This window comes from Crocodylus siamensis, chromosome 5 (genome assembly GCF_052110815.1).
Source record: "Crocodylus siamensis isolate JL-2025a chromosome 5, ASM5211081v1, whole genome shotgun sequence".
In the NCBI taxonomy this organism is placed as follows: domain Eukaryota; kingdom Metazoa; phylum Chordata; order Crocodylia; family Crocodylidae; genus Crocodylus; species Crocodylus siamensis.
In genome coordinates, this window is record NC_143399.1 from 202041964 (window position 1) to 202055130 (window position 13167).

General features: G+C 49.1%; 1 protein-coding gene across 12 annotated transcripts in view; it reads right to left on the bottom strand.

Moving 5' to 3' along the window:
• OBSCN (obscurin, cytoskeletal calmodulin and titin-interacting RhoGEF) overlaps positions 1-13167 on the bottom strand; it is a 271127-nt gene that overhangs the window by 181817 nt on the left and 76143 nt on the right. For all 12 annotated transcript variants that reach the window (XM_090047900.1, XM_090047898.1, XM_090047895.1 and 9 more), the window contains exons 15-19: positions 12318-12593; positions 11241-11516; positions 9669-9935; positions 7676-7945; positions 6793-7056 (exon numbers count right to left, since the gene is read on the bottom strand). In XM_090047900.1, coding sequence (XP_089904026.1) covers positions 6793-7056; positions 7676-7945; positions 9669-9935; positions 11241-11516; positions 12318-12593 — 1353 coding nt within the window. The remainder of the gene's footprint in view (positions 1-6792; positions 7057-7675; positions 7946-9668; positions 9936-11240; positions 11517-12317; positions 12594-13167) is intronic.

Consider the following 13167-nt stretch of genomic DNA (forward strand, 5'->3'; position numbering starts at 1 on the left):
GGGGGACTCGGGCTGAGGCTGCATCTGGCTGATTGCAGCGGGGAAAGGAGCAGGCTGTGCTCAGGCTGGGCTGGGCTGTGAGGCCAGGGGAGCCCAGCCGCTCCTCTAGGGCTGGAAGCAGGCAGCACTGATGGGGGAGCCAGGGGAGGGGGACCTGCACCACCCCCTGGGCTCCATGGCACCGCACCCCTGCATGAGCCGCCAGGCTTTGATGGCCCCACTACCAGGCCCAGCGGATGCCCCAGTCACAGTGAATGCAGCCCTGGCTGGGCTGGGCCGTGGGACACTTGGAGCCTGGAGGCTTCTCCAGAAGTGGCACTGGGGAACCCAGGGGCACGTGGCCCCCAGGCTGTGCATGGGACGTGGATGGCTGCAGCTGTGGCCTCTGCTCTGCCTCTGCTCCCCACTTTGCTGCCCCTGCTTTGACAGTGCTACAGCAACACATGGGTCTCTCCACGGGGTGGGCTGGGCCAGGCAGTGAGGCATGTGTGTGTGGCATGGGGCTGGGTGTAGGGGTGGCATGTGGCTCTGTTTGTGTCTGGGTGTGAGCAGAGTGCAGCATGTGGTTGGGTGTGTGTGTGGCTGGGTGGGGGGGTGAGTGGATGGCTCGGTGGGTGTGGCTGGGTGTGTGTGTGGTATGTGGCTGGGTGGGTGTGGTGTGTGGCTGGGTGGGAGGGTGGCATGTGGCTGAATGCGTGTGGGTGGGTGTGAGTGGCTGGGTGGGTGTGGTGTGTAGATGTTTGTGTGTGTGGCGTGTGGCTGGGTGTGTGTGTGAAGTGTCACTTTGTGAGGGCATGTGGCTGGGTGGGTGTGTGGTGTGTCACTGAGTGGATGTGTGTGTGTGACTGGGTGTGTCTGTCGCATGTGGCTGAGTGGGTGTGTGTGTCGCTGACTGGGTGGATGGGTGGATGGTGTGTGGCTAGGTGGGTATGGCATGTGGCTGGGTATCTGTGTGTGGCATGTGGCACATGGCTGGGTGTGTGTGTGGTGTGTGGTTAGGAGGGTGTGTGGCATGTGGCTAGGTGTGTGTATGTGTGGTGTATGGTTGGGTGGCTGTGTGGCATGCAGCTGTGTGGGTGGGTGTTTGTGGCTGGATGTGTGTGGGTGGGTGTGTGTCAGGCATGGGGGGGCACATGGGACTGGACACAGAGCAGGTGGGGCAGTGGGATTGTGTGTGGCAGGACGTGGTGTGGCAGGAGCGCGGGGTGGTGGGTGGTAGCACTCCATTTCCGCCGCCCACCTGTCATTCTTGACATGCACTTTGCATGGGATAGGAGACATACATACACACACATACACACACACACAGATAGAGGGAGAGAGAGAGATCTCACTAGCACATACAACAAATACCACATTTACTTTGCTCATTTTTTATTCTCTAGTTATTTGGCTCACCATACACCCCCTGCCTCTAGTAGATTCATAGATTCATAGATTTCATAGACATCAGGGCTGGAAGGGACCTTGGGAGATCATCTAGTCCAGCCCCCTGCCCAAAGGGCAGGAAATCAGCTGGGGTCATAGGATCCCAGCAAGATAAGCATCCAATTTACTCTTGAAGGTGTTCAATGTAGGTGCTTGAACCACCTCCGCTGGCAGGCTGTTCCGGACCTCGGGGGCTCGGACAGTAAAGAAATTCTTCCTTATGTCCAGCCTGAAACGGTCTTGCAGGAGTTTGTGACCGTTCGACCTCGTCATCCCTTGGGGCGCTCTGGTGAACAGACGTTTCCCTAGATCCTGATGGTCACCCCTGATGAACTTATAGGTGGCCACCAGATCACCCCTGAGCCTGCGCTTTTCCAGGCTAAAGAGTCCCATGGCTCTCAGCCTGTCAGTGTAAGATCTGTTTTCCTGACCCCTGATCATGCGCGTGGCTCTCCTCTGGACTCTCTCAAGCTTCTCCACATCCTTTTTGAATTGTGGAGCCCAAAACTGGACGCAGTACTCCAGCTGCGGCCTCACCAAGGCCGAGTACAAGGGGAGAACGACATCCCGGGATTTGCTCGAGAAGCATCTATGGATGCAAGCCAGCGTTTTGGTCGCTTTACTAGCCGCAGCATCGCATTGCAGGCTCATGTTCATCTTGTGGTCAATGATGACCCCCAAGTCTCTTTCTTCTTTAGTGCTAGCCAACGTAGCACTGCCGAGCCTATAAGGATGCTGCAAGTTTTTCCTCCCAAGGTGGAGAACCTTGCATTTTTCAGTGTTAAACACCATGAGGTTCTCGTCTGCCCATTTGCTGAGCTTGTCCAGGTCAGCCTGGATCACCCGCCTATCGTCTGGCGTGGATGCTTTGCCCCAAAGTTTGGTGTCATCGGCGAACTTGGCCAGTCCACTCCTGACTCCAGTGTCCACATCATTAATGAAGATGTTGAACAGGATGGGTCCCAGGACAGAGCCTTGAGGGACCCCACTGGTCACAGGGCACCACGATGAGTGACTGCCATCAATCACAACCCTCTGGGTCTGACCACAGAGCCAATTTCCCAGCCAGCGGATCATGGTGGAGCCAAGGCCACAACTGGCCAGTCTGGCCAAGAGGTGATCATGGGGTACCAGATTGAAGGCTCTTTTGAAGTCAAGATATATGACATTAATCTCTTCTCCCTCATCCAGGTGATAGGTCACCTGGTCGTAGAAGGAAATGAGATTGGTCAAACAAGACCTACCCGCAATAAACCTGTGCTGGCTATCCCTTAGGATGTTAGCCTGGGCCAGTCCCTCAAGGATGGCCTCCTTAATAAACTTTTCTAAGATCTTCCCCAGGATAGAAGTCAGGCTAATGGGCCTGTAGTTAGCCGGATCCACTCTCCTCCCTTTCTTGAAGATCGGCACCACATTGGCCTTCTTCCAGTCTTCGGGCACTACACCAGAGCGCCAGGAGTTCTCAAAGACCCGTGCCAGGGGCTGGGCTATGACGCTCACCAGCTCCTTGAGTACCCTGGGGTGCAGGTTGTCAGGGCCGGCTGACTTGAAGGTATCCAGCTTCTCAAGGTGTTCCCTCCCGAGGTCAGCGTTTATGGAGGGCAGGGGATCCCCATCACCCGGATCTCCCTGTCCCATAGCAGGCATGGGCGTCCCATGGGACTGATGAAAGACTGACGCAAAGTACCTATTTAATAGGTTGGCTTTTTCCTGGGCGTCAGTTGTCAGTTGCCCCATCTGGTTTAGCAGGGGTCCAACGTTGCCCTTGCTTTTCCTCCGCCTCCCCACATATCTGAAAAAGGACTTTTTGTTGTCCTTGATGCCTGAAGCTAGTTGGAGTTCAGTTGCAGCCTTGGCAGTGACATGTGGTTTCCCGCATCACAGCCAGGGTCTGCTCAAAAACTCCCTCCCGACTGTCACGACAGTAGGAGGGTGGAATAAGCTGCCAGAGAAGCTGAGGAAACTCCTTTCTTGGAGGTTTAAATAAAACAGGCTCTGCAGGCATTTGTCTGGGCCAAGGCAGGAATGGCACAGTCTGTCTTTGAACCAGATAATCCTCGAGGGTCCAGCCCCGTGATTCTGTGGCTCTTTCCCAGAACTGCTCCATGGGGTCGGAGGGCAGCCGAGCAGCTGTCGCCAGAGCTGATAACTACCCTGTGCCTAGATACTCACACAGCAGCTCTTGTCAGCTGTCAGCAGTGAGGACTTTGAGGAGGAGGAGGATAGCGTATGAGCAGCATGAGAAAGAGATTACACAGACGCTGTTTCTCATGATGCAGTTTGTCATCAGTTTGGGATGCCTGAGTGCTAATCTGCTTTTTGGAACGCATGCAAACAATGCCATATAGCATGCTCTTCCTATACCAGTTATGTCTCTAACCTGAACGTGGCAAGCTACTGGAGCATGATGATCAAGTTCTTGTATAAACCAGAGAATTCATCACATGGATTAAAGTACGGGAGGATGGGAAAGGCAGGGAAAAAGACTGACTTGCATTTACAGAGCAGCATAGAGCTATTCAGGCTTGCTAAGCAGAGGACATGGGGTAAACTACTGGCCCAGGTGAAATTTATGGGAGTGTTGCGTTGAATTCAGCAGGCCCATGATTTCACTTGTGATGGGTAAAGCTGCATTAGAGGATTGGGGGAATTCAAAAGGTAAGGAGTGTGGTAATGAGATCAAGGGGCAAGTATGTTAGAATAAATCCTATACCCTTTTATTAAGGATGGGGTTTGTTGTATAAAACATTAATTAAAAGGGACACCCTAATATATATATATATGTGTGTGTGTTTAGAACTAGGATCCACACTACTTTAAGATGATTGAAAACCTGAACAGCTTACAAATGATAGGATTGTAGGAAAGTAGATCTGGAAGGGACCTCACAAGGTCATCTAGTTGAGCACCCTGCTCAAGGTGGGAAAACCATCCCATCCAAACATCTGTGTAACCTGCTTTTGAAAGTTTTCAGGGATGGAGATCCCACAACTTCTCTAGGAAGCCTTGAACATCTTCATAGTCATAAAGTTCCTCCTAATCTCCACCCTAGATTTCCCCTGTTGCAAGTGGAGAATGTTGCTCCTAGCCTGCTAATCCTGTCCCCTCCAGCCACAGAGAAAAAGCTCATCTCCATCCTCTCTATAATCGCCATGAAGATACTTGATGACTGCTAGGAAATCCCCCCACCCCTCAGACTTCTCTTCTGTAGAGTAAATAACACTACTTCTTTCAGCTTTTCCTCATCAGCTATGCTCCCTGAGCCCCTAATCATTTTGTCAGCCTTTTTTGGACTTGCCGCAACCTGTCCACATCTTTTTTACAGTGGGGCCCAAAACTGGACACAGGACTCCAAACAATGTCTCATCAATGTTGAACAGAGCAGAAGAATCACTTCCCTTGATTTCCAAGCAACACTCCTGTTAAAACAACCCAGGAGGAGGTTGGCCTTTTTTGCCAGAAAAGCACACTGTCAGCTTACGGTCCACTGTAACGGCCCCAGTCCTTCACTGGAGTACTGTAGCCCAGACAATTATTCCCCAGGGTGTATTTGTGCATGCAATTATTCCGTCTTAGACCAGGACTTCACACTTGTCCTTGTTGAATTTCTGGTTTACTACAGACAATTTTTCTAGTCTGTCCTAGTCATTCTGGATCCTAGCCAGTGTCTGCAACTGTACCCAATCTGGTGTCATCTGCAAATTTGCTAAGTGTGCATTTGATCCTATCATCAAAATCATTAATGAGGATGTTAATACCAGACCCAGGACACAACCCTGGAGAACCCCACTTGATACCTCCTCCCAACTAGACATCACTCAGCCCGATAAACCAACCGGTTTTGTATCTGCTGTATAGTACTTTTTTCTAAACTGTATTTCCTTAGCGTGTTAATGAGAACGCTGAGGGAGACGATGTCACAAGCCTTGCTAAAATCAAGGAATATCAAATCAACTGCTCTTTCCCCATCCACAGAGACTATCACCATACTATAGAAGGACATGAGTTTGGTCAGGCATAACTTCTTCTTGATGAATCCATGTTGGCTGTTCCTGATCACCTAGATGCTTCGAAATGTCTGCACAGCACAATTCAGGATCCTACCTAGAAATCCAAGCTACCTCTGAAGAAGCTACCTTGAGTACCAGAAACAGTGTAGCCATACAGACGTGGCAGTCCACATTGGTTCACGACCTGTGCCGAGAAGCAAGATATAATAGCCTTGGAGGAGCATGGTATTAATGCAACTATACTATTTCTGGTTCCCAAGCTAGCTCAGACTCAGATGGTTTGAATATCTATGCATGGCATTGCATTGCACCACATTGACATGCCAGTGCCCTAAAGCAGATACAAAACACAGCCATGTGGACCAAGGAAAGGTTCAGGAGGGGAATGCACTACAAAGATTACAGACAGATCACTACATTTACTTGACTGCTCAACACATGTCAATGGAAGAGGTGCTGTTGTATATTCACATCAACTGAATTTGCAGGGATGTTCTCCAGCGCATAGTTTCTCAACCTGTGGTACGTGTACCCCTGGGGGTATGCAAGACACAGGCAAGGGGTATGTGGGTACCCCAACACTCTCTTGCCCTCTTTTTCCCTTAAAACTAATGGCAAAAAAATCAGTGCGCTGCGCATTAAAATTCCCCAGTAATAATTTGGAGGGGTTCATCCCTCCTAGCTTTGGGCAACATCACTTCTCACCCAGGTACATACTTGAGATGTGCACCCCTGGTGTAAAAGGTGGCAACCCTACCCACACCAGATCAGATATCTGGCATGTCACAGTCGTATATACACAGCCCTTCTGCCAACATATAGCACACATTAGTCTGTAAACGCAAAATAAAATAACCTAGAAAGTTGAGTGTTGGGGTACTTAGTAAAATTTTCAGAAGTTAAGGGGTACTTGCTATTTAAAAGGTGGAGAAACATTGCTCCATGGGATAGGGTACATAGGAGAGGTGGGGATAGGGAATGGTGGAATGATCTGGCTGGGATCGTCTGATCTTGGACCTCTTTCCTGCCAGGGGCAGGGGGGTCGGACACAGTGATCCCTTGTGCTCCCTTCTGACTCTACAATCTATGAATGTATGAATCCATGATCTGGGGGAAAAGACAAAGTGAAAGTGGAGCAGGAAATGTCAGAGAAGTTGGACACAGGCTTAAGGGTGAGCAGAGTGAGTGAGGCAGAAAAGCAGGGGATCCTGGAAGGAGCTGGATAAAGCAAATAACCAGTTATTCATTCTCTGTGCTAGGGCTTATCCAGGCACTTGATTGGTAGGAGGATCGACTTGCCCTCCCAATGCCTGGTATGAACTACAGAGCAGGTGGCCGTTCGGCCGCATCTTACTTTCCACGTTCAGCTTGGCCTGGGTCTTGTCCTCAGGAACCTCGCAGCAGTAGAAGCCCCGGTCTGCAAAGGTGATGTTCTTCACCGTCAGGCTGTGCTTTGTCCCCTCAGCCCTGATCTCTAGGTTTCCACCCGGTTGCAGCACGATGCTGTTCCTCATCCATTTCACCGCTGAAGGCTTGGTCAGCTCCACCTCCAGAGTCACCGTGCCCAGCTCTTCGACTGTTCTGGTCTCCAGTTTCTTCTTAAACAGCACCGGTGCCTCTGGGAAAGGAAAGGAGACAAGATTAGAAGATGAGAGAATCCAGAAAACTGGCTATAAAATAGGGCTAAATGGGTTGAATCTGGGGAAATCAAAAAAAAGGAAGGTCCTAGAGAAGGAAAAGAGCATATCCAGCAGCGTCACGCAGTGGGCTTTACTCTAATGCCCAGAGGGCGGGTCTACACGAGATGGTACTGCACAGTCGTTACTGCACCTTGATTTAGTGCTTATATTAGCAAGCACTAAATAAATGCGCAGTACCTGGACAAACTGTGCAGCAGTGCTGGCAAATGTCTTTTAGGTAATGCTACTGTGCAGGGGTAAATAAAAGAATTTATTTTATTAAATGTAACATAATGTAATATAATGTAGCATAATATAACCTAATGTAATATAATGATTATTTTATAAAAATAATAGAATAATACTGAGCAGTAGTGTATTAGCAGAGTCTGTGCTGTGACACGCCATTGTGCGCTCAGTGTCTCAAGCAGACGCGCCAGAAAGGATGGGATTTTTCACACCTATTGCTAATCCAGTCAAGAGGAACAGAAATGCATGAAGCAATACACCCCATGGTGGAAAATCATAGCTGGGCAAAGGGGACTTTCAGTCTCTCACCTCGGACCTTGAGGTTGGCTTTGGTTTCCACACCCTCAGCTATGGCTGAGATTTCTGCAGCATCCTTCATGGTCAGGTCAGTGATGGTGAGGCTGTGGTTTGAGTCCTTCTTAGAGATCACATATTTCTTGCTGGCTTCAATTTTGACCCCATTCCTGTGCCATGTAATCACAGCATCACTGGGAGAGACGGTGCATTTGAAGTTGGCCTCCTTTCCTTCTTCACACACCGTGCTGAGAAGGCCTGTAGTGAACTTCACCACTCTGGGGACTGAGAGACAAGAAGGAAAGATTTTCACAGCACGTCCGTGGGATGACCCCAGCCCATGAGCACCTCAGAAGAGTAGACAGGATCAGTAATATCATCATTGGTATGAATAAATATTGCTTTGACAGAGATATTGCAACTTGAGCAGTTTGGGAACTGCGATAGGGGGTCAAAGGATCATAGAAAAGTAGCGCTGGATGCATAGGCACCGATTTTTTTTTTTGCTGGGGATGGTGGGACCTACAATGATGGCCATGTGGAAAGTGTTACGCATTTCAGGTGACAGCCCTCTTCCCAAGGGGGACCAGGGCCCTCGGTGCCCCTGGCTGGAAGGGACCTCAGGAGGTCATTATAGAAAACAAGGGTGGGAAGGGACCTCAGGAGATCCCATTTACTCCAAACCCCTGCTCAAAGCAGGACCAGCCCCAAGTACATCATCCCAACCCAGGCTTTGTGTAGCCGGGTCTTAAAAACCTCCAAGAATGAAGAGTCCACCACCTCTCTGGGCAACCTGTTCCTGTCTTTAACTAACCTTCCAGTAAGAAAGTTTTTCCTAATATCCAACCTCAACTTCCCTTGCTGCAACTTGAGCCCATTGCTCCTTGTCCTGTCATCTGCCCCCACTGAGACCAGTCCAGATCCATCCTCTTTGCAGCTCCCCGACAGGGTGTTAAAGGCTGCTAATTAAATCCCACTTCTGTCTTCTCTTCTCGAGTTCCCTCAGCCTCTCCTCAGAAGTCATATCCCCTAGTCCCCAAATGATTTTCTTTGCCCTCTGGACTCTGTCCAATGTTTCCACATCCTTTCTGTAGTGGAGGACCCAAAACTGGACACAGGACTCCAGATGTGGCCTCCCCAGTGCTGAATAGAGAGGAAGAATCACTGCCCTTCATCTGGTGGCAACACTCCTACCAGTGCAGCCCAGGATGCCAGTAGCCTTCTTCACAACAAGAGCACACCGCTGGCTCATATTCATCCTAATGTCCACTGTCACCCCCAGGGCCGTTTCTGCAGAGCTGCTGCCAGGCCAGTCAGCCCCCAGCCTGCACCGGTGCAGGGGGTTGTTCTGTCCTAAGTGCAGGTCACTTGGTTCAAGGCAGGTGCACCCCTATCCAAACCATCCCATGCACGTGCTTATCTAACCTAGTCCAAAAACACCATAAACAACCCTGTTGCCCAACTACAAAGCACCCAAGAATACCCAAAACTCCCTAACCTGACACAAGTAAAGCAGGGGAACAGGGCACTGGCAACGCCCTGCTACTGCAGGGCTGTTACATACACTTAAGAGATCCAAGGAAGATGTCTGGCTTCTCGTCACATGATTTCTCACTGACCAATTTCTATACACGAAGCCGGAAAAACACAGAAGGAAACTCTTAACTCTAGCAACATTGATACTCAGGATCTCCCTGCACATGTCGTGTTTCCTTCCTGCGGCTGGGCTGTCTCTTCATCATCTGTAATATGGGACCCTTTATTGCCCCAAATGCCACGTAAACTTCTGCATAAAAGCAACGATATCATGAGCCAGGGATGCTCGATGTCTAAGTGGTGGGAGGCCGCATGCAGTGGGGGCCAAGCTAGCATGAGCCACAACCCCTTCCCCAACTGCTGTACTGCATGTGCAGATGGATCCCCGCCCCCAAATCAGCTTCTCTGCTGCTTCCCATATATAAGTGCCCCTATGGGAGCTGTTTGTCCCGGTTTGGTTTTGGCACTGTACCTGTGAGAGTGACCTTAACAGTGCTCTTGTCATCTCGGGATTCACAGGTATACTCTCCCGCGTCATCAGCCCTAAGCCCCGTGATGGTCAGGATCCGCTTGACACCGTCCTCCCGGATCTGAAAGCGCTTGTTGGACTTGACCTCCACGCTGCCCTTGCGCCATACCACCTTCCCCTTGGGCTGGCTCAGCTCACAGGTCAGGCAGAGGCTCCCTCCTATCTCAGCAGTCACGGCTTCCGGTTTCTTTGCAAACTTCACAGGGATTTCTGTGATTCGTTAGAATGAACACAAGGGAGCTGAGCAAATCACCTTGGGAACCTCTTTTTTACTTTTAAATAATGGGATTTGGGGCACAAAGGGAAGTGGAAATGAAAGAGAGCGTCAGTAGTGGGCACCGATTCCAACTTGGTGACAATAAAATGGACATTTTAATCCTGAGATTTCAAAGCACTTCAGGAAGGTGGGTAAAACAGTCACCTCTATTTTATATTTTAGGACAGTAGAGATACAAGGAATTTGCCCCAGTCAAATGGAGATTGGCTGTAGCCCTATCCTTCTCTTCCTACCTGGGTGCAGTGATACAGGTTATAATCGACTGATGCTCCCTAACAGGAGACTGAGAGAATTGGCACTGGGAGATAATCCCTCAGTTAGTGAGCATCTAGCTAGCTACCAAGAGACAAAGGGTCTGCAGAAGCTGCCTACTGCTCCACAGTTAAAATTTACTGCTTAGTTCTTCTCATTCATGTATTTCTGTGTTTATTGAACCTAGAGACCCTCCTCTGGGTAATCAGAGCTTCTCAGCTAAAAGTCATGATGATATCTCAGTGAATCAAGTTAGATGGAAGGATTCATCCATTCCTGGGCCAGCCCTACTCCACCTCTCTGGGCTAGAGAAAATTTGCAACTGCTCCCTGGAGAAACGGGCAGCACATGCTGCTCCAGGAACAGAGCAAGGTACAACGGCTCAGGTCATGTGTAAACGAGGCTAAAACTTTGTTGAGATAGGCTGGGTCCTAAACTAGCCTACTGGGCATAGGAAGCACCTTGCTCTCCTCTGTATGGACCACTGGTTCTTGGCCTTTTTTAGACCCAAGGCACCCCTCTTTAGACTCAAAAAACCCCTCCAAAAATGCCAACCCTTATCTTCCATCAGTTTTTTTAACTACAGAAAAATAATAGAGCTGAGGACTATTGCAAAGACTCAGAAACCCCAGAACAGGGCAAAATGCTTGATGCCTATGGATTCCTCTTTGAAATCTCTGGGTTTATCTTAGGAACCATGGTTGCACATCTAACACCCTGCAGCATCCTCGGCAGGATCTTTGAGGGACCGCAGAGTGCTTTGGCACCATGGCTGAGAATCACTGGTAGAGATGTTGGCCAAAAGGTTTGGCCAAACCTTAGAGGGAGCCATGACAGCTGCAACACGCACGAGGGACCCAGACAGCAGAGCAATGATGGAGGAGAATAATTACCAGGTTTGACCCCTGGGCCTCACTCCCCCATGGAGACAAGTTTAGTTCTGGTAGGATTCAAGCTGGCATGTGCCTGCTGCTCCTTTCTCTCACCTTTCACCTGTACTTTGAACTCCTGCTTGTCACTCTTGGTCTCACAGGTATAGACGGCAGTGTCCTTGCTCTCAGCCACCTTCACAATCAGTGACCTGGAGGCCCCATCACTCTTAATCTCATATTTCTTGTTTCCCCTGATCTCAACCCCATCCTTAAGCCACTTAACTGCAGAAGTTTCAGGAGTTACTGAAGTGGCCAGTGTGATGCTCTCATGTTCCTGAACGACGATGGGCTCCTTCTGGACAAGTTTATTTTGGAATTTTGCTTCAGCTTCTATGGAAGCAATCAAAAGAAAAGTCATCGAACCACCTTTTCTTCTCCTTAAAAGTGTATTTCTCAACTGCTCTTTGTGCCACAATTCATACCGTAGGCCCACCATCCCCATGTAAACCCATCATAACCTGGAAACTGAGCTGAAGATCTGCCATTTGTTTTGTACCTTTTGTTGAGAGGGATGAAAGGAAATAACCTGTGCAAATACCCACACGCACGAGCATGTCCCACAAAACACTTGTTTTGCAGTGTGTTATGATGATCTTCGTTTCTCTCTTTCCTATTCTCACATCAGTCTTAGATCTAACTTAAATCACTCATGGGACTCAACACACCGTGTTGCCATGTCTCTGCCTGTTACCGTATCTGCTTACTGCGATTCTCGTCTTTTAGCTTTTCTGTCTCCCATAATGCACTGCCATGGCCCAAGGCAAAGCTTGTTAACAAGAGCTGTTTCTGCTAAGCAATCTGCTCTCTCTCCACCCATCATCTCTGTGCGTGGCTTTGTGATAACGTGTGCAAAGGAGACAATGCAAAAACAACCTGGTGCAATGCCAGGCATCAGACTGCTGGCCATATTCTGCACTCTGTGCCACCCAGACAACACCCATTCAGTCAATGAGTCAAAGCCATTTGTGATGTAGTTCATTTGAACTTAGTGATGTGACCCTCAGGAAAATCTTGGCCCGATTGTGGCCGGAAGTTAAGGAATATGAGATAGTCATACCATGCACACATCCCCATAATAACTCCCAATGACTAATTCTGCCCAATACCAGTGCCCAAAAGAAGAGCACCCACCGACTGCCTCAACCTTGACGGTCAGTTTTTGGCCCGCAACCTCACAGGTGTAGTCTCCAGCATCTCTCTTGTCTACACGCTGCACAATCAGACGTCGGGTTTTGCCATCTGACTCCAGCCTGAATTTCTTGCTGGGGATGAGCAGCTTCCCGTCCTTGTACCATTTGACTTCAGCTTTCTCCTGGGCCACCTCGCAGCTCAGGATGGTGTTCTCCATGACAGTAGCCTTTACCTCTTTCTGCACCTTCTCCTGGTTTATGAATCCTGTTTCTGGCTCTGAGTTAGAGACATGGGAAAATTAAAGATTGTTGAACGTTAGCATATCTGATGTGTCTTAGCAGATCTGCATAGTTCATCATGAAGCACGTCATTTGCCGACAGCAGTAGTCTCTGTTGGGCAGCTTTAAATATTTTGAAAACGGGTCATTCAATACAAAACTTCTTTCTTTTTCTGTTCTTCTCATAAGCATGAAATAAAATGATAGGGTAATCTTCCAGAACAGACCCCGTAACTAGTACAATACCCGTATCATTTAGCAGAATCCATTTTGGCTACTCACATCAGCACACATGCAACCTTAGGTGGTTGAGCAGGTCCTTTGATTTCAAATGCTTAAAGTTTTCAACCTACTTGGGCACCTTGCTCATTTTGGACCTAATGCACCAGTCTAAGAAGTTGCTGGGTACCTTCCAGAACAGAAAGGCATTTCACCATCTGGGAAGAGGCATGCCTCACCCTGAGGTTGGGATCTACATCTTAGAATGAAGAAAACATCAAAAAATAAAAGAATAAAAATCAGAGTTTTGGATCAGTCTGGATGAGCACGGCACTTCAAAATGTGAATACTAA